This window comes from Euwallacea fornicatus, chromosome 22 (assembly GCF_040115645.1).
Source record: "Euwallacea fornicatus isolate EFF26 chromosome 22, ASM4011564v1, whole genome shotgun sequence".
NCBI classification, from domain to species: domain Eukaryota; kingdom Metazoa; phylum Arthropoda; class Insecta; order Coleoptera; family Curculionidae; genus Euwallacea; species Euwallacea fornicatus.
Genome location: NC_089562.1, coordinates 2645042 through 2666902, shown reverse-complemented (window position 1 = coordinate 2666902; position 21861 = coordinate 2645042). Strand labels below are relative to the sequence as shown.

Here is a 21861-nt window from a genome sequence, read left to right as displayed (position 1 = left end):
ACCGTACAGATGGCCATATCGAATAAATAACTTTTTTCATTACAAAAAACGTGAAAAAGAAGGTATTTTGGATAAAAGCGTACAAATGTCGCTATGTAAGAAAAGTACAAATTCGAAAGATAAAGATCGCAAACTAGATAAATCGACGCTAAGTCTGAGACACTCAAACACTAAAACAAAAAGCTACAATAATGATAATGAGTTAAAGCCAATCCCAAATGATCAAATTAAATCCGTAACGGTATTGAGTAAAAAAAATAAAGATAACAAATTAACTTATAGTTGCCATAAAGACCAAACCATAGAAAATAGCAAAAAACATTTACCTAAAGTAGAGAGGAAAAACAATAAAAGTAAAAAAGGTGGAGAAATACGTAGGCCTAAGTCCACCGAAGAGAATTTAGATAATACGGAACTTGTTGAGAAACTGGAAAGCGTTTTTTATTCATCTCGAGAGTCCGGTGATTCCTTGCTAAAAGAACCAAAAATGCTTGTCCAAACCACATCAAAAGCTAATATTGAATTGAGAATCATCGATGAAGATCGGACATCTTTAAACAAAACTTGTACCTCTACTCAACCAATCAACATTAATATTGATTTAAAACAAACCCCAATGGCTAAGATAGGTTTACAACCCAACACTTCAAGAAGTAAATTTAAGTTAAAGGAGCAGAATGGCTGCTTCACTCAAGAGGGAGAGATCGAAAAAACAACAATTAGAATAAAAACTAATAGAGATAGTGATTGCCATGCAAAACAAGAAGAAAAAATTATGAAATGTAGACCAAAGAATGTCGATAGTTCTAGTACGTTTAGTGATAGTTGTGAAGACGGAAAATCTGTCTGTTGCAAAGCGATAATTTCACATGATGAGAAAACTGCAATAAATATAGATGTTGATAGTCAAAGCTTACAAGGAGATGAAAATCTAAAAACAAATTTAAGTACTCGTTTGTCTGACTTTGATTACTTTGAAAGTGTATTTTATGGTCAGAGAATGATTTCGGAGAAGAACTATGCGTTACGTAAGAATATTAAGAGTTTAGAATCTCCTCACATTTTTTGGAAAAAACAAATTCAAATGAAAATTTTTGATGATTGGGAGAAAAGCAATATACCAATTGAGTTAGAAATTAGTAGATGGCAAAGACCATCGGAGACATGTAAAAGAGTCCCACTTTTATCAATTGATAATCCGAACATCGAAGCAAACATCACTTGCACTCCTTATAGGCCAAGGAGTTACTCGGAATCTCCATCTCCGACCATTAAAAATAACTTGCTAAATAGGAGAGCTATGTCCCTTTCAGATATATCTCAACCACTAATATATTTGCCCTTAAATGCACCTATATCTTCTAATGAAACAGAATCGTATGCATCGAAAACTGCAATTGGTGCAACAAATCAAGGTGATTACAAACAAGAACTTGTTGATTTATTAGATGCCGCCGCTAATGATTTGCTGAAGAAACCATTGAAAAGTAATGAGAAACGGCATGATCACAACGCTCGATCAGCTAATGACCAGTTTGGTAAAGTACCAAGAAGTATGGATACTGGGAGTCCTGATAGTAGCAAGTTGCAGCATCCTGAAATTGTAAGAAAGTCGGGCAGTAATGAATTATCAAAGAAATCCTCGGACATGAAAATTTTTCCCAGGAAAAGGAAAAAGATAATGGTTCTGGAAAGTTCTGAAGATGAGAAGGAAACTAGGATAGACCCTACGAAAAAACGTAGAAATAAAAGTGTTGAAAAAAAGAAGGCCAATGCAAGTTCTAACTCATCATTAAGTTCCAGACAAAGGAACTTCGCGGCAAAAAAGGAGAGCAAAACGGGCTCGAAATCTCATAAATTTGATGCAATAAACTTTGAAATCCGACATGAGAAAGAAAAACAAATCTCTAAAGGAAAAACTATTAAACCAATGGTAAAAGAGAAGACTACGCTTTGCAGTTCTTTATCCATTAATGTGGATAACTATGAAGTAACAGATTGTTTAGAGAAGTCTGTAAAAGGAAGACGTACCTCCACAGGAGAAATTACGAATATAAAACCTGCAATTTGTGGTTCCTCACCCAACGTGGAACCCCAATATAAGCCCTCCCGAATAAAATATTGCGGATCTACATACGCATTTGAATCCGACATTGATGGTACTTTCAATAACATACAACAGAAATACAAAGAGAGATTTCGGGATTTATTTGGAGAAGCCTCAGATGACGACGAGATGACTCCTCAACTCCCCAAATATACTTCATCGCTTAAACACGAGATGGTGGAAAATGTAAGTAAAAGAAGTATAGTGACTGCAAAGTTAAAGTCTAATTCTAAAAAGCCGACTAAAGGCAGTATAAAAGGACTTAAAGGAGAGACTTTTAACGTGATAAAGTCTAAGCCACTGAAAGCCCTGCTAAGTTCTGTGAGTACTAAAGAGAAACGAAAACAAAATAGTGAAATCACAACAAATAGGCCACATTTAGAGAAAACGGTTCACAAACGCGACCGAAGACCTTTTGCAAAATCACAGACTAAAACTTGTGCTAAAAAGCGATTAAAATCAGAGAGTCAATTAAATATAATTGTGAAGAAGAAAAGATCGGACGAAGAACAGCAAGTCGCGACTCAAGAGATCTCACTATTCAACGGTCGTACAGAAGAAAAGGAGTATTATTTTGCCGCAAAAACCTGCACTTCCCTTACCAGTAAACCTTCACTACATCAAACCTTTAAAATGCTCGATAAAAGCGTTGAAGAAGTCAACATTTGTGATAAACCAGAGAAGAAGAATGACAGCAACGTTGTTCACGATCTTGATCATGTTATGAAAATCGTGCCTCCTATTTCCATAATTGACTTAACTATTAAGGAAAACTATGGAGGGGAGTTGAAGATGCCTGTAGAAGACTGTTTCGGTGGCATGTTGCTTGAAGGGAAGAGAGAAATACTAGAATCTACAGAAGAAAAAGGTATTATTACGATGTACAAGGCGCAGGAAAATCTGACAGCTGCAGAAGATGTAGAAGCAATATCTGCCTCGATTTGTGTAGGGTATTCGACCAATAGAACTTTCAAAGAAGAAACTTCAAGTGTGCAGACAACTACCTTGAATCAATCAGAATCTTCACAAATTGGTGCTCAGTGCAATAGTACGTTGTTTAAAGTTTTTGTTAGCAGATCTGGAGAAAATGTCGAAGCATCGATTTCCGTTCCTGCTTTGTTCAAACCGAACTCAGATACTCTAGAAATCAGTGGTAATTCTGCATTGCACCAAACTCAAGCCAATGGGTCTTGCATACAAAATGCTCCAGAAGAAACAGGTGGTACTCGAGTGTTACCCAGCTTCAGTTCAGATTCGTGTTCTGTAGCTCGTACTCAAAACATTCAAGGTGGTGATAACAATGATACAGAACTGAGACATCTGGCCAATAAGTTAGTGGACAATTTTGGTGCACCCAAGTCAGCAGTTTCCTCCATTGAAAATCATTTTTGCCCTCCTCGAGTCCCTTCCATATTTCCTCCAAAAAAAAAACTGACCACATTAATGTCAAACAACGACAGGTTCAGTATCAATGGGTCTTCAGTTGCAGCCGCAGTTTGCCTCAAAAATTCGGGAACATCTTCTGCAATAAAAGAACCTCAATCAAGAGTGTGTAAAATTGAGGTCAAGAGTTCTGAGGAACCTATCAACAGTTCTATTGAAGATCAAACATACAGTTCCCAAAGATCTGATGTTTCCACTCTTTCAAGTATGCCACCCAATGCGATCAATCGAGGGAAAAGTGCCACAGTTCGAGTCAATAAAGCTTCCAAAGAAGTTATTCCAGCGTGGATTTCTGTCGATTTCACTGCAGAAAGCAGAATGCAGACTCCTGAAACTCCTGCTGAACTCACTCTTTCATCTACGGCAGAGAAAAGTAGTGCCACACCGGTATCTGTTGGTTCTACAGCCGGAGAAGATCGCGCGTCTGCGTTAATAAAAAAAGAGATGTTTAGCGCTACCTGCGATGATGATAATGGTACAGTGGATACAGTTAACATGAGCATTTCTTCTGGAGACACTGCTCCTGCCACGCCGATTTCCCTCAATGCTGCCTTAAAGGAAACAACATCCTGTAACCTACTTCCTACTGGAATTGCACAAATATCTTCCAGCATAAAGAAGGAACCTGCTGATTTTGTCTCATTAGATTCTCACGCTCCAGACAGTGATAATGTAATTCAGCAACAGTGTGGTGGAAATATTCCAGGATCGACGTCTTCAAGTTCCAATTTCGAAGTTTCTCTCCGAAACCCTTCGAGTCCTTCCATGATTACTAATGAAAATTTATCAATTCCAAAATCGACAGCTTCAAATCTAATCTGTGCGTATCCATTGTCGGCCTTAATTCAGACAACGGCACATTCAATATCATCAATTGAAGGTCGAGAACGAATTCCGAGACCATCTGTGGTATCTTGTGACATTCCTAACTCAAACTGCCCCCCGCAGCATTCCGCGATGCCATCACTATCAAATCTAAACAGGACCGACACTCAGGAATCTCGCTTTGGAGCAGATAAATCGCTTTCGGTTTCCGACGAAACGGCTGAGGGTTCGATGATGCTTTCACTAAATGATAGAATGCGCATAGCAGAAATTCTCTCGAGACATCTCTACTTCCTAGCGCAGCTCTGCAACGTGCAAAATGTTTACGTTCAAACTCTAATCAGAGCGAAGTTCCACAAAAGTTACTTCAAAGCCGAGATAGCGATCTTCGAGGCTCAGACCAAGACCCGTCTGAACAGCCAATCGTTACAACTCTGCAAGGAGCTGTTGCTTTTGAATATTGGAGTTTCTTGTGATCTGAACAATATCGTGTCGTCAATAATACGCGATATTACCAACAATCTTGCGACTAAAGATATGCCCAAACCTACCTCGAAAGCATTGGTATGTCTGCTTCTTCGGGAATTATTGGTTCCGAATGGTAAGTCATACGCGAAAATTCCGCTCTTCAATGTGATGATGCAGTATTGTGATGACGCCCTCGAACGAATGTACGATAATTGTACGCGATCGACACCATTCACTGAGCAAATGCGTAAGACTCTGATCTACCAAATCCAGCAGTACAACCTGATAATTGCGAATAGCAGAGTTGCAACTCACCACGGTAGTACCAACTCTCTACTGAAGTCTAATGTAGAGAAACAGAGTGAGAAAAGAATACATAAATATAGGACTAATCATAATTTGAAACGATCGAATGTCGTGCAACCGCTACCAGCTCAGAATCGAGGAGTTGTACCTCAAAATTTCGGATTTCCTGGTGGAGCTAATACTAATTGTTCGGGGTATACTCCAATATATGTCCCACAGTTCCAAAGTAGGATGCAGCGTCACGTTTACCCACAATGGTTAAATTTTGGCAATAGAGGCATTCCGCAGTTTCACTTGAATCCGAACGTCGCTACGGATTATCGCAACTATGTTCCATCTACAAGTATTCAACGTTCGGACACTGAAACCAGCTCATTGAAACCCCGTGAAAATTCTTCCCTGGATAATCAGGTCATTTTCTCGAAAGTATTGGGAAGTTCTAATGTGGAACCGTTCGCTGAAACCAGGCATATTGGACCTCAGAATAACCCTTCTCCTCTGGAGTCTGCAGGAAACAACGGAATTATCAAAGGAGTATCACCCGTATCAGATCCCGCTCTTTCACCAGTACGTACAAGCATTCATTGGAAAAAACGGGCTGCAAACGCTAAAGAGGTTAGTTCAGGTTAATTTGTCATAAATGACGAATTTTTCTTCGTGACGATGTTTTCAATCTTATGTGAAAAGTTGTGTGGTGTCTAAGGCACAAATTTGTTTATATTAAATTCTGAAGTATTGGCGAACGAATTTGTTCCGTGGCAATGTCGGCAAGAGGGTTCCAACACATTTTATTCTCTAGATATTAAAGAACAAATATTAGAGTTTACAGGATCCTCTGCGAAGTGCCAAAGCCAAAAGAGTCATAAAATCACGCAAAAACATCGTCTTTCTTCGTAATTAAGACAAACTGCATATTCCGAAGAAACCTATAGCCGTAGAACGTTTGGATCAACCTAATCCTCTGTCTTTCCGAAGAGCGCTACCATTTCTCAAATTCAATTCGAGGCTTTCGAGGACGTGCCAAAGAGTCGAAAATTCTGTGGAAATTTTCCAACTCCGTAACGACGTTAATGCGCGCTCTCTCAATTTCCGAGCCCTCTCGGCGCCGTCCCTGCTTTTTTTCCGTTTACGGACACCGCGTTTGTCATTTTTGGACAGCGTCTTGTTGCTCGTTTGTCTGTAATTCGATTTTATCGATGGCGTGCCAAAAACATTACGGACTGTACGAGTTTTAAGACTACAACCAGATGAATGTGAGATATTCCAATTTATTAACCCGGGGAGACGTCCTGTTTTTTTTTATAGTTCAAGTGCTTATCCCCCTTTTTGAAGAGTTCAAAATTTCATATCCGTTTCAGAAGATCGACAATTCCGTAGAATCTCTCAGGAATATTAAAGTGAGTCCAACCAAACCCTATCCAAATATGACCCCTCCCTCCTCTACCCGAACCAGATTTGAGTCGGGCCCTTCAAGTTGCCCATCAAGATTTATATTTTAAATGCTTTGCGTTTCTCACGTTTGAAAACCTCCGCAATTTTATTACAGATTTGTAAGCCATGCAATATTACGACTCAACTAGTTCAAGCAAATAAGGCAAAAGTAGACAATATTACAAAAGTTTTTGATGAGGCTGGTTCATGGAATCAATGGAAGGTACCAAAAACCGTCGAAAAGGAATCTCCTACCCGAGATACTTCACAAAACGACCCTACTACCATTAAGTTTACCAGAGGCATTTCAAAAACCATCACAAGTAACACAGGTAATTGCTATTTCCCTTTTAGTAACGAATTTCCGGTTACCTTTGTCCATAAACTACAGGGTGTATTAGAACTGTAGGGTCAAACTTCTAGGGATTGTTCAGTGGAACAATAGAAGCACACAATATGTGTTTGCATATAACGTGTCTTAAAGCATCATAAGGCCGTAGCGCCTTAGGAAGAGATATTTTTGGACATGGGTTCTTATACTCAAATGTCTTCTACTGTTGTACATATCAATATCTAGTAATTTGATCCTATATTTCAAAAACACTTTTTATATCGTTAACGATTTGTTGGATTGTAGAAAATCGTGTTAACAAGGAGAAGGTATATCCACATCACGCCGCTACAGAAAAATTTATCTGTTCTGAGAAAAGAACATCCGCCACTGACGAACTTACTTTCAATTTCAAGAAAAGAAAACTACATGAAGTTGCCGACTTTTTGGTTGCGCAAAACCTGGACCAACTGACTGCGGCTGAAGAAAGTAAACCCATTGCACTCCCTAAGGGTATAACTCCATCCATCAAAGTGGACCAAAAATTCCCTGTCGTCCACATAGACAACCCAATTTCAATTGGCGAAACCAGCTTTAATAATACTTTTACAAATTCAAGCACTGTGCGAAATCATATCGAGACCATAGATTTGACTTGGATTGACGATATAGACACTGCTGAGCTGCAGAAAGATATTGACTTTGTTTTTGTTAAACAAGAGAATGAGGAAAATAGTGTTGTGCAAGATTGTAGTGGGGTAAGTAGTCAAACATTTCTGAAGCTGGAAAAGGATATATCAGTTATGAAGCGATAGATTTTTATTCTTAGGGAGCACTTTAGAGTTACCACTGGTCTCTGATCGTTATGTGTTAGACGTAACCCATTGACCATTTATTGTGTTTCTACAGAAAATTTAAAGAGCGCTAATGTTGTTAAACTAAAATCGTAGTTTTCTGTATAAAGTTTAACACTCACAATTCACTTTTAGACCGATGAAGAGACAACCATCACTATTGTCCACAGGATGTGTTTATGTGGAGTAATTGCTAAATACAACTGTGCTTGCGGAGACGCGTGGTATTGCGGGGAAAATTGTCAGGTTAGTTCAAGTTATTGAAAGTTAGTAGGTAATTCAGGTAGTTTTTTGAAAATTCGAAAGATCAATGCGACACCTGGTGGACAAAGTTCAAACATAGGAAAGCGAGCAAGTTTAATATTAAGTTCGATACAAAATGTTCAGGTATTTGTTTGGTTAGTTCGTGCATCGCAGCATGTTTCCCAATAATATTAGAATTGATTTTACATCATCAATAATTAAAACAATTTAATTTTTTTTACAAATTGTGTAATTTTCTTTGCAGTTAAAGGACTGGGTTTCTCACGAGAAAGTGTGCCATGCAAATGAAGTTCCGGAGTCTTAGTGACCATCAAATCAGAGTTTTTTTTTTATTTCATTGCCGTTAATTATCTATATTGCAATATTTGTTTAGTTAATATTTTTTGTACCTGTTGTTTTCTGTGATAATTAACTGATTTATTAGTTTTGATAAAATAATAAAATATGTTTTGGAAACTATGTCAATTTTTTGTTCCACCATTCACCAATTTCCACCCTGTTTTTTACACGAACTTTTGATGGTGTAGCAGATATTAAACAAATTGCGAATTCAGACATTCAAAAAGAGCGAGACATTTTGTGGTTCTTTCTTAAAATACGGATACTGCAAATTTAAAACGTTTGCAAAACCTTCATACCCTATTTCCAGAATTATAGAAACGTTTGCGTGATGGACTGAAGCTATAAATTCTAAATGGGTAATTTGGGAGCGTTGAACAGTACACACTTAAATGGTAGTTCTCATTAATTAATGTTACATAAAACCTATTGCGGGAACTTCGATTATCGATTAAAAACATAGATCTGTCGATATTTTTGGGGAAAATATCGATATCGATATGAAGCTCTAATCTTCGGATTTGGAATAACGAAGGCAAATGGCAAATTTGATCGAATACATCAAATCTGACATTTGAAGTTTGAGGTCGTTAAGATTTTAATTATTTGAAACGATATTTAAATGTTCGTTGTATATAAAGTCTCTAAAAAACGCTAATTATTGAAGACTAATTTAGTGATGGTAGATTGCTTTCGTTCTTTAACTAAATGTTGAAATGTCCCAGACAGCAGTAAATTTAATTTAATCAAAACATAACTACTTAACGCTCCAAATATCTCCCTGTTCCTTTTATTTTGTGAATTGACACCAATATTTTACATGGATCGTAAGCCGGAAAATCAGGCTAAAAAGAAAAACAACAAAAAACCTCAAGTGAAATGTAAGCAAGTGCCTCCAGTACGACTAACCCTGACAGCCTATAAACGAATGTTGAAAGCCAATCCTTTATTGGAAGTACAAGAATCAGGCATATCTATAGATCAACTTGCGGAAAAATTATTTGTAAGAGAAAACTCAACTAAGCCTATTGCCCCTGTTAGCTACAATCCTGCTTTGGAGGGCTTTGTAAAACCTGTAGGAAAAATTTTCAAACAGTCTGTTTCTGTTAAACCTGAACTTAGTTTTTTACGACCAGAAGAGCTTAAATGCGAGCCTGCAAAGAACTCAGCAACAAATAAATGTGTAGTCAACACTCATCCAAAGTTACATGGTAATAATGATCAAGATACTGTTAAAGCAAGTATTAAATCACAGGCTACAAAGGCAATTCCAACATCCTCCAAATCAAATGTTAAAGTGAATGTAAAACCTTCAGAATGTAAAGAAAAAGTCAAAAACTTTCAGTTTCATAGAACTCTAAAGATATCAAAATCTGAAGAACTGCTTGATCAAGATGGAGCTTGGGAGGGCGGTTTTATTTCCCCTATACTAGAGGAAAAGAAGACGAGAAATAATTTTAACTTCAGAACTCCAACACCATATGACAGAAGTTATTCATTTGCAACACCTCAATTTGATAAACAGCGTAAGAGCTTTGTCAAGTCCACACCAGCTGCTATTAGTTTGCCTTTACTTCAAGAAAGACTTGATAAATGGTTACAGTCAAGAGGAAAACCTCCAGCACTGTTCCACCATTTGAGGTAAGTAATATATATCAAATATTGTATTAGAAAGTTTTAAGTATTTTTAATTTTGAGAGAAATCAGAAATTATAAAGAAAACAACATGAAATTTTCAAGTTCACAAACTCTCTTGATGGTGTGTTTCTCACTGCTTATTTCTGTTTCAATCAAAATATTTTATGTTGTTAAAGATCTATTATAAAGTATAGATTTCAAAAATGAATAGCAATCAATTCTTTATAGTCATATATATACCAAATGATATCTTTATGTTTATCTGTACTGGGCAGGTATAAAATATATAGGACCCAATTTTTTTTTACCTTCGTTTTTTTTTTCTCTTTTTATCCCATGTTTACATACATTCCTTAGCCATTTGAACTGAGGAATTTTTGAGTATAAAGACAACCTATTATCAGGGGGAATTTTTTTACATGTTGCAAAGTGAAAAATTCAGCATTCTTTATTATATCCTCAATAAATTGTCTTTCCTGGAAATTTTAATTTGATAGGGCCACAAGTTTAATTAATAATCCTGCTTTAATTGAGTCTCAGCTTTTATACCTTAAAGGTCATTTGAAGAATGGCTTTATTTAAATATATTGTGATTTAGAGCCTCTAATTAAATATAAGAGTTTTGCTAGAGAAAACCACTGTGCTTCAATAAAAACCAAGTTAAATACAAAACTATAAGCAGAAAGTTCTTTCTGTCAATTCGACTATTATGAGTATTTTATGCTAGTCACTAAATTTAAAAAGTGAGCTTCGGTTATCAAAAATGGCCTTTAAAGGGCACAAATCCTATCTTATTCGAGGTCAAATATTGCTTAGTGGATCAGACAATAATAATTTGAGCCCACATGTGAGAAAAGCAGACGCTGCGTCTTGGAACACTCTGGTATGACTCTCCAGAACCAGAAAGCAAAGGCATTCACTCCAACTAATCCGTTGAAACTAAAACCATCTATGCTCTAGCTGATTCCATTGTAGATCATGCTTAGGAAAATCTTTGTGGTTCATTGGTCGCGGTTGAGCATTACTTCAAGAAGTTTGAACGAATCAAGGATATTTTTTTTTATTGCTGAGTTGAATAAGTAATTGTCATACCAATAATCTCACTTTCGTTCAATTCTGGCACAAAAGTCCAGGTTTTGATTTTAACATAGTATAAATTTAATTTCAGACGATTAGAAGCAAAGACATCTGTTGATCAAATTCTATATAACACGTCTGGGGAAAATAAGGAGAATGTAGAAGTCGCTGTAAATCGTTCCGAAAGCTACGAAAGCTTAAATATACCTAACGAACCTAAAGTCACTAACGAAGGGGAATGCAAAGTGCTAAGTAATAATGATTTGGAGATGCATGCCAAAGAAGCAGTTATCGAGTTGCTGAAACTAACAGAAGAGGTACTTGTTTATTTATTTTTATCTTAACGTTATAGAAGAGTGTGAGATAATAGGGTGACAAACCACTTTTCAAAGAAACCATGGAATACGAGAGGTGCATTAAAATCATTATCTTCCCTATAAACTTGGCTGTGTTTAGTCTATTGCCTTTTAAATTCATTATAATTCTTATTTCGGCAGGTGCATAAAGACAGGTTTTAAATGGATAAAATTTATAGAAATAATTTAATAAAGTTTAGGTGTATATGTATGAAATTCCAGCTTAAGGGGGCAAAATTGACTAATTACATTGTGCTTTTGACATCTAATCTATTCAACATGGGTCATGAAAGTAAAGTCTTTAGGAACCAAAATTAAGTAAATAATTAATTTTATCCTTTGGACATCACATTTTAAAGCGTTGTAAATTATGGAAAAAATACGAGGATTTTATTGAGAAAATAATTCTTGTGCACGAATCAACTTTGAAATTTATATTTAAATATTGATTTCTTTTCAGGGCTATCCAAGAACTCAGTGCATGGCTTGGTTGGACTTATTAAAGGAGAGGTACAACAAAATTGTTCAAGAACCCGAATATTGGGAATGTAGGGCGGCTATTGAACAATCTGTCGGCAATATTCATAATGCTGTAGAGTATTACCAAGAAGCAATTGTTCATGGAGCTGAGGTACGAGACATTAATGATTGTTTTCGTGTGTTTGCTCACTTCACAGAAAGTTGGTCGTCCTGCTACGGGAGTGATTTACTCCCTGTGTATTCCGAATTTAGGATTATCTTTCTTATGGAATTTCTTATAATAATATACATATTAATATATGTATTATTTTTATTTAAAATACTTAACCAACCTGTGTTGACCATAAATGTATGTTTCATATGTGAATATGTTTGCAGGTCAATAGTGTCAACCAATCACTGGATCAGTTGTTGAAGAAGTTCAGTTTATTGGATATTAATTCAAATGATGCCGCACCCACGTATAACGCTACTTCTCATACTGACAAAATAGTTGCAGAAGCAAGAAACGTGTTTATCTCTTCCATCATCAATTTCGCTGTCTATAAACGTAGCATGAAGTAAGTAGTGATCAAACTTCCGGACAGTAGTGTGCAAATAATCGCCTTATTATATTATTTTCTTAGCGCTAGTAATAGTATCTCAAACTTCTAAGTCTCTAATATAATACACAGTCCGGTAATTAACAATATGTTTTATATGTTTGAGACAGATTTGTTTATTTTTTCTTTTATTTTTTTTAGTAATAATAGGCATAGAATACATAAATGAGGGTTGTTGGACCAGTAAAATTACACATTATTATTATTTAAAACTAAATGGAAGAAAAAAATGAGTGGATCAAATTCGATTCTAAAGGTATTTTAAGGTTTAGGTTCAGTATTTTATTTTAACAGGAAAAAAACTGAACCATCCGAGGACAAGCTGTTTGTCATCCCAGTGAGACGCAGCGCTAGATTGTCGAATTGCCCATCCACCTCTAGGGCGGTGAAACTGTGCAAATCTCTAAGGGAGCTGGACGGTACTTTAGAGGAAATTAATTTTGAAACAAATAAAGCTTTATGCTGAATCCGATCCATTATTAATATAATAATAAAAGCTTCAAAGCAAAAACATCTGCGCTCAAAAATTATTTTTCTATCTTGCAGATGATTTCTGCTGTTTTCATTTTTTGAATAGCTATTTGTATTACCAAACCAATATTTTGGTGCTATCGAAAACAAGTAATATTTAATATGATATTGTTTAGTTTGTGCAGCGCATAAACATGTGTTTTTAATTTACTAATACCTTTTTGTCACCTGTTATAATTAGTTATTACGTGTTCATAATTTTTGAAATTCATTTAATTTAATTGCATAAAGCCATTTTCATATCTTATATGGACTTATATCGTTGAATTAGGTTTGTTTATGTTATAAATTTATTGCTAATATTTTCAGATGTAAGTTTTTTTATGTCTGGTGATTAAAAGCTTTTATAAAGACCTTATTTGTTTTTTTAGTCCTTTATGTTATAATAATTGATGGACAGCAGTTAAAATGCTAAATGGTGCCTCGGGAAATTAAGAAAAAATGGCTTTGAAACTCATAAGTAGAACGAATATTTTGCAAATTTGGTCATTGAACGAAACCAGTAGCTCGCATGGCAATTTTCATAAAAAAAAAAGTAAAAATTTTATGCTCCGATTTTAACGAGACGTGGTTCCGCAATAGGTATGCCGCGGTTGAAATTCGAATAGAAAAACTTCGATTTTTGGGTCCGAAAAATATCATGGATTACACATCATGAAAATTTTTGGCCTAAAAAATCGAAGTTTTCCGATTTCAATTTCGTCCGGAGTATATCATTGCTGTATCGTCCGCCTACTGCGGAAACAAATTTCATTGAAATGGAAAGGCCTAATTCTTTACTATTTTTTAAAATCAAAATTGTCGTTTACACCACTGGTTTTCTTCTTTATTCGAAATATGAACGAATAGAAATTTCAAATATTGTCAAGTGGTGCAATCAAAATAACGATTTCCAATTTTAAGGGTAGAATCACTTGGCACCTTCGCCATTTTCTTAAAAAATATTTTCACGTGGCGCTATCTTCCCGTCACAATGTGAGTCAAGTTAATTTTCAGGTAAAGAAATCTGTAAAAATAGTTCTGAGGCGCCCTCTGTAGGTAAGTAGTTAAACTGAATATTGTACGAAAGAAGAATTCTGTTAATTTTTAGAAGTTTAAGCGTCACGTGGTTTATAAATGGCACCACTATTCAAATACATAAGAAATTGGCATCACAAAGGATGACATTTTGGTGACTTTTTCAATTACAAAAATATATTTTATATTTAAGATCAATTAATTTACAGTGTAATTGTAATATTAATATAAATCTTCCAAATAAAAAATTATATAAAAAAATATTGAGTGTTATTTTAATCATTGCGAAATATAGAGGTTTCTATGAACTCCCTACAAAGTAAGCTAGGTGTAATAATCAATGAATGTTGAACGTTGCATGTATAGAAATTTTTTCTGTTACATCTGTTATGATGTGTACGACGATTTACTCTCTGAAAAACCAGTAGCGTACATAAACATTTTCATGATGTATAGTCCATGATATTTTTCGGACCCAAAAATCGAAATTGTCCGATGTGAGTTGTGACTACAGCATATTAATGCTATATCGTACGACTACTGCGAACCAAATCTTGATGAAATCGGAGCACCCACTTTTCACTGGTTTTTCGAAGAACAATTTGTCATACATTTTATCACCATTTCAGCCCGAAAATTTCCATTACTCTGATTTCAACAATTTTTAGATTTAAAATACTAATATAGACCGTACGTACATCGTTCAATATTCGTCGTCTATTTATTACACTCTGCTTCTATCATAAATATACAAGAAAATCCAAAGAAATGGCCTGAACATCAAAATAGTTTTGTGGCTGCACAAGGCATTTTTCAGAGCCCTAGTGTCGCAGAAATGTAGTCCTACTTTGTGATATTCAATTGAACTTCATGTATTTAAGATAATTTTGTAAATTTTGTTAAAAATGTTTAGGTGACTGAACCTCAACCTTTTTTCAAGCCCTATTTGAACACCTCAATCATCCTTATTCAAACGTAATTTAATCCAATCTCAGTCTCTTCGCTGATACGCAGTGGAATACAAAAGAAAACGATCCAAACCAAAACACAATAGGGGCCCGTGTGTGTCACAAATCGTATAATTAAATAATAGGACCGGTAAGTAGAGCTTAATTGAGACACAACAGCTCCTCTTCAGTTACTTTTCGACTTCAAATAGCCACTGGTCCCCTTGGCAGTAATTACGGACGACATTCAGTTACTTAACAAGAATTAAATGTGTCTTAGTTCATTGTTTATTGATGTTTGAATATTTCGAGAGAATTATGACATACTTGGTGCAAATTGCTTTGTGGACATTTGTGCTTAGTGCGATAATTGGTGTGAAGTGCCACGATTTTATTAGCCCACCCACGACTGTCAAAGCCAAAGAAAACAACACAGTGCTACTTCCTTGTTACTTAAATACCTTTTCCAATGGTATATTTCATCCTTAAATAACCATAAAAATCAATTATGTTGCTTTTTACATAGATGGCGCTTTCGCCCTCTCAGTGAAATGGTACCAAAACGACAACCTCCTGGGAGACAGCGCTAATGACTCTGTCTATCTTCCACCAAGACACAAACTGTGGGAGAATGGCTCTTTAGAAATTCAGCAGGTCAAACCTTACGATACTGGGGAGTATGTCTGCGAAATTGCCAGGCCTGAACCATGGGGGGTGGTTAGGCAGAAACACGCAATTGAAGTTCTACGTAAGAAGAATCTTCAGAACCCTTATAAATGAGGCTAAAAGTAGTGATTTTTAGATCCGCCTTACGTGGAATCCTTCCCAGGATCTGGGTTTCTACAAGTGAAATTAGGGGAGGAAGTGCGAATGTCCTGTACAGGCAGCGGGGTGCCTTATCCAATAATAACTTGGACCAGCAAAGTAATAATAATTTCATCCTCCTTATTTTTCTCGCGAAAACAGCTTTCTATTCATGAAAGTTGTTTATTGTTGAAAAGATTTAAATACGTAGAAGAATCTACCACGTGACATGCAAAGTATTCTTACAAAAAGTTTCAGTAATCCAAGTTTCGCAAAATAGAATCAATAGCTTTGGTGAACTAATTTCGCTTAAGCAATTTTTTTAATGTGCAGGAAACTTCTATTAAGATTCTTTTGCGTCATTTGCTTTTATGGAAAATTTATATACACTTAACTACACGTTATTTTTTCTACAAGACCTGGAGCATCTCATTATTCATTTTCATGTAAATATGATTATTTTCCGGATTACTAAAAATGCATGCAGATTATCTTATTCTTCAGAAAATTATCGAAGTCTGGCAACGTGGTACTCACTCTTTAGCAACCGAATGTATAGCAACTCGAATGAAATGAGATATGGTTTTTTTATACACTGGAGGATTATCTTATTTATAAAAAATATTATACTTATTTATAGGGAGAAGAATTAAAACTTTTGAATCATAGAGAAGTTCTAGTTTTTACTGCTTCAGACAGATATTTGGCTGGTACTTATGAATGCACTGCTAATAATGGAGTGGGAGAGCCAGCCAAGGCAAGAATCGACTTGAGCATTATTTGTAATTTTCGCAATATTAATTTTATATTTCATCTAAGATATTCCCATTCATCCAGATCCTCCAGACATAATGACGTCAAGATCGTGGGTTCACACAGGTCCTGGACATCGAGCTCAGCTTGAATGTAGAGTTTCTGCAGATCCCCAAGTAAGAATCATTTTGGCTATTAATGTGCTTCTCAGATGAACATTTTCTTAGGCCAAAATAACTTGGCTGAAAGGAGAAGTAGTTGTACCTTTAGACAGTAGGATAGTCTCTTTAGTGGATGGCGAGAAGCACATTCTCTTGATAAGGAATGTGCAACGCAGCGACTTCGGTATTTACACCTGCAGGGCCATTAATGAACTTGGACAGGGAGAAATTCAAATCCAATTATCCGGAGTCCCAAATCCGGGAGTTTTCAAAAAAAATTTTGATAATGATATGATCTCGAGCAAAGACACGTATACACTAATATGGGAGGTGGACAGCTACACCCCAATAATTGAGTACTCTCTATGGTTTAGGCCGTATAAGATTGGAAGAGGCTTGAACAGGCCTGAGTGGACTAAACTAACGATTCCTGCGGAGCACAGCTCTGGCCCTGTTTATTCTAAGAGTTACACTCTAAGAGGATTAAGGTTGAAGACTATCTACGAAGTTCTATTGGTTTCCAGGAATCGATATGGCTGGTCTAAACCAAGCCCTATTTTGAGGTTTGCTACTGCAGGGGCCGGTAAATTATCCATCATTGATATTTATTAAAACTAATGACTTTTTCCGAACTAATGTAGAACTTCGTGACGATATCGTGACCACAGTGCAACTTTCTGCAGGAGACGATAATGCGATTCCTTTAAATTTGCGAGGTGTTGCCGCATTGGATACTGCTGCCAAGCCCATTCTTATGTTTCTATTGATTGTCCTCAATGTGTTCCTTAGTAATATTACGTAATATATTTTGTTCAGCATTTCATATGAGTAAATAAGTATTTTCGCATGCATTGCTAGACTGCAATTATTAGGTTGTTGTCTGGTCCTTGATTAAATAATTAATGCTGATTAGCCTCTGTAGTACCCTGTAGTGTGGTGTGTGCTTAATTTGCAATGTCCGTTTTCATAGACCTACATCTATTTTCAAAGGCAGAGGAAAGCTGCAGTTTAAACCCCTTAATTGACTTCTATTGTCTCTCAATAATAAATTAATTAGGTTTAATTGAAGATACATCCGGCTCAATATAGTAATACCTTGTAAGCATCTATTAACCAAAAGATAATTAGCTTCTCTCCATTGCGTAGGTGGATTAAAGTTATGAAAAAGCAATTTTCCTTATCGAAGATTATAGGGGATGAATAATACGCCTAGCTAATAGAAGACTCAATCATTTAAATTTCGAATTATAACCCATTAACAATGATTTTTCTTAAGATCATACAGTAAAGTGGCTGTGACACATGCAATTGTCAGTTGAAAGTAGTTCTTTAACACATATGTGTGTGTAAAGATTTTACTATTCTACTCGTGTCGTTCGATAAATTGCAACCAGCGTGCGGTAAAGTGTTACTTTCAGTAGTTGTTAGGTAAATAACTAGAAAACTGCAGAATTGATGTTCTAGTGAGAAGGCGGAATGGAGTTTACATAGGTATCGACGTATCCTTTAAATTTTGAATATTTTGTAAAGATCTTTCGAAATTCTAGACAGAATGGTGAACAAAATTTACATGGATATAAATTCAGTATTGAAAGTTATTTTGCAAAATTCTGGACAAATTGGCGAATGTCAATTACATAGTTTATTTCATCATAAAAATCTTGATTATTCAGACTTAAGTAAATCAAGGTCGATAAGCATTTTTGAGCAATTTGATTTGTTGTATATATTAAAACAGGCTTTACTTTTATATTATCAATAATTTTAAGAGGAAAAATAATGAAAAATATATAAGTAGTATTATAGGACCAACCAATGATTAAAATCTCCAAACCTCGCAAACCGTCGTCCTATCGTAATTTATACCGATTATATAAACGTAGTAGATAACAGTAGAAGTCTGTCACACGGTATGTGTATTTGATATGCTCATAAGGCATTAAGACGAATCCAGCAATTAAGATAGCAATGCAAGATAACCTATTAAAGATGATATAATACGACACACACCTAAAACCATTACAATTTATCGATATGCATCTTCGCTTGTGGTTTGTATTTGGTACTACATATTTGTTCGACAATGGTGAATTAATAATCAGCTCAATGGAGTAACTGTAAATTTTAATGTCTCGTTTATTATTGTTCATAAATGCAATCAACAAAGATATTTAAAAAAGCAATAATTTCAAGTAAAACTTACTGCTTCCCACTCATAACAGATTTGAAGCATTCCTGACAGAGCCGAGAAGCAAGATCTACCGTTGTTTTCTCTGAATTTCCAAGCTTAAGAAATTCACAACAAAATTTATGTTTTGCATGGCGCTTAGGGGTTATTTGTGAAAGATGAACAAAAATTATTATTTTTTGGAAAATTTCTATAATGAGTAAATATTGTGAACTGCAATCCGTTTATTCATGGGTTTTATTCATCAAACTGAATTTGGGGAAAATTTTCTAAATAACATTTAATTTTGTGGTTAATGCGTGAGAATAAAACTACAAATACTTTAAAATTCGCACTTTCGTGTTTGACTCAAACAGTACCAACAAATCTAGCTCTTGTGGTTTTCTACTTCTAGAAAAACCAACTCCGTTACATGATGATTCAACATTTGACGTGATCGTAAACAGAGATGATCATCATGATTGAAGTGTATATTCAATGGTAATAAAACCGTGACTACAACACTGCAATGAATGAATCATTTATGAAAACCAAACGCATGGGCTGGTCAAGTAGGTACCATCAGGTATTTAAAAGGAACATAATATTAGATTGTTCTTTTTCTTGGTACCGATTCAAATTGATTATTATTTTAGGCCATGTTCGTTATTGCCTAATGAATGTACTGACATAGTTAGTTAAATACATTTATTGTTGTCTTCAAGTTTATATTAATGGAACCCACAATAAATTGTTGTTTGAAGATGTTTACATCATCGTATTTGCAAAAATAGTATATTTAAAATCCTTTCGACTTTGAGAAATTTTATGTTGGTTAAATGACTTTAGACCTTTAAGGAAGAGGGTTCAAGAACATAAAAATTGCATTAAAAATTTAAAAAAAATGTGGGTTAAATATTCCCAGCACGCCTTTGGTAATGGTCACAGAATTAAATGGAACGATGCGAGTATCGTTACTGAAGAACTAATATCAAAGAAGCGTAACATCTAAGAGAGTGTACAGGGTGATACGTTAACAATGGGACAGCCGAAAGCTGATGATACTACACGTCAAATAGTGATGGTCGAACATAATATGCCTTATCCGAAAGTTGATAGTTTTGAATATATCAAATTAAGTGCGTACTATTGTCAATTTTGCTATTAGTGGAGATAGAGTCCTAGTTTAAATCACAGATAGTTTTATTTTCTTGGATTGGTTGCTACAGTGATATAGAGTAATCGGCAGAAAGTATGCACCATATGAGATTTTTTTAAATTTGAATTTATTAGGAAATTTTGTTCTTGATAAAAGTTGGTGCATTCCTGCACAATCAAAACGCAATTTACAAATTTGTATATCTCATTTCATTTGGAGGAGATTCCACAAATTATGAAAATGGCCCATGAGGAAGGTATGAATCTTTATTTTTAATTTTAGAGGAAACATGTAATATGAAAAGTTTTTTAACGTTTTAAAACATAAAACCAAAAATTAAATTCAAGTTTCTATTGCATAAAACACTTTTTAGGATTTTAAAAATAATTTAGCCTGTACAAATAACATTATTTGTATTTTTTAATCCTCTCTGGAACGAAACTGGCATATTAAACAAATTTGTTCTATTTTCTATGCGGAGTAAATCATAAAAAAATCCGAAAAAAATCGTTTTACGGGATAGAAACTTAAAACTGAAAAAAAACATGTGAATCTCAAATGTTGAGAAATAACGTGGTGGTACGTCGGGTAATTTTGAGACCTTCTTCGTACCTTTAACTGAGAATGATGTGCAATTTCCTACAACCCCTGTTTGTGCGTGAAACCTCAATCCCAAACCTAATGAAAGAAAAAAAGGAAAGGCCACCGGTTATCATTGGTGTGGTCAAAAGCATATAAACCCGTATAAGGTAATGCAACTCACAATAGTTTTAAAACGTGAGCATTCTAAATATCTAAAAGCACCTTGATAAGGTCTTATAAACCAGTTCTCCTCCATATGGACCAAAACAAAAATAACGCCGTAATGGATCTTGCGGCAAACCCGTAAAGGCTCGCTCTAACGCATATACATGATACATTATAAACGATAATAAAAGATTTTTTTCCTGAGAGAACCCCGTCTACGCCTGTGAAGTCATCTTAGGCGCCGCATAGCCCCAGTTGGAAAAAGAAACGAGGGCGGCTACTGCCTCCTTTAGAAAATCGATAGATGTAATAGAGACGACATTATTGTTCCTGCAAAGACCCAGAAACACCATGATAAGATACGAGATGTTTGACCTGCTGCCCGATATGGGAGAATTATTCGATCTTCTTTGAAACAATATAACAGCAGATGATAAATTAACAACAAACTGACCTTAATGCGACCGAATGAATATGTCTAATTTATGTAGTGTTCCTAGTTTCAGTCTTAAATGCTTTTTAATATTCCTAATGTATTGGCTTTGAATTTTATCATCCATCGTGTGTGCAAGCTCCGTGCTAAACAAATTTGGAGTCATAATTTCTATTTTGGGCTCTCGATTAGCATTCATTACTTTTACCTCGAACAACGTGACAACCTATACAGGGTGTTATTTAAGTACGTGGGTAAACTTCGAGGGATGATTCTTTGAGCGATTCCAAGACGAGAGTATAGACACAGGTCCGGTAACGTTTCGTTTTCAAGATACAGGGTGTGAAACTTTTTTTTAATCGTTGCATGTTAACAGAAAGCTCGTGAATGAGAAGAAGGCGCAAATTAATATGAAATTTGGTGACAGTTTTGAATGTAGTAAAAAGGAACTGTTTCAGCTAGAAATTGTCTCCTTGTGCCAGTGGCGTGGACAGGGATACCGCGGATAATTTAAGAAAAACGCTTTACTACATTTAGACACATAGTATGCTATTTTTGAAAATAAAAGGAATTTAATACTAACTAACATGAGACTTCCAATAGTTGCTGAAAATGTCCTCT

At 35.4% G+C, this 21861-nt stretch overlaps 3 protein-coding genes across 3 annotated transcripts; all 3 read left to right on the top strand.

Annotated features, from left to right (window-relative positions):
* The first annotated feature begins 68 nt into the window (after window positions 1–68).
* Window positions 69–8485, top strand: LOC136346100 (uncharacterized). Its single transcript, XM_066294973.1, has 5 exons — window positions 69–5764; window positions 6696–6912; window positions 7218–7669; window positions 7901–8011; window positions 8274–8485. The coding sequence occupies exons 1-5, from the start codon at window positions 86–88 to the stop codon at window positions 8331–8333; spliced, it is 6519 nt and encodes a 2172-aa protein (XP_066151070.1). The 5' UTR covers window positions 69–85; the 3' UTR covers window positions 8334–8485.
* Window positions 8486–8947: 462 nt separating this feature from the next.
* Window positions 8948–13406, top strand: LOC136346182 (uncharacterized). Its single transcript, XM_066295119.1, has 5 exons — window positions 8948–10009; window positions 11175–11400; window positions 11900–12070; window positions 12298–12479; window positions 12816–13406. The coding sequence occupies exons 1-5, from the start codon at window positions 9189–9191 to the stop codon at window positions 12985–12987; spliced, it is 1572 nt and encodes a 523-aa protein (XP_066151216.1). The 5' UTR covers window positions 8948–9188; the 3' UTR covers window positions 12988–13406.
* A 1794-nt stretch (window positions 13407–15200) lies between these two features.
* LOC136346203 (limbic system-associated membrane protein-like) lies at window positions 15201–17557 on the top strand. Its single transcript, XM_066295166.1, has 7 exons — window positions 15201–15488; window positions 15543–15764; window positions 15819–15940; window positions 16461–16602; window positions 16658–16749; window positions 16801–17317; window positions 17376–17557. The coding sequence occupies exons 1-7, from the start codon at window positions 15311–15313 to the stop codon at window positions 17534–17536; spliced, it is 1434 nt and encodes a 477-aa protein (XP_066151263.1). The 5' UTR covers window positions 15201–15310; the 3' UTR covers window positions 17537–17557.
* The last annotated feature ends 4304 nt before the right edge of the window (window positions 17558–21861 follow it).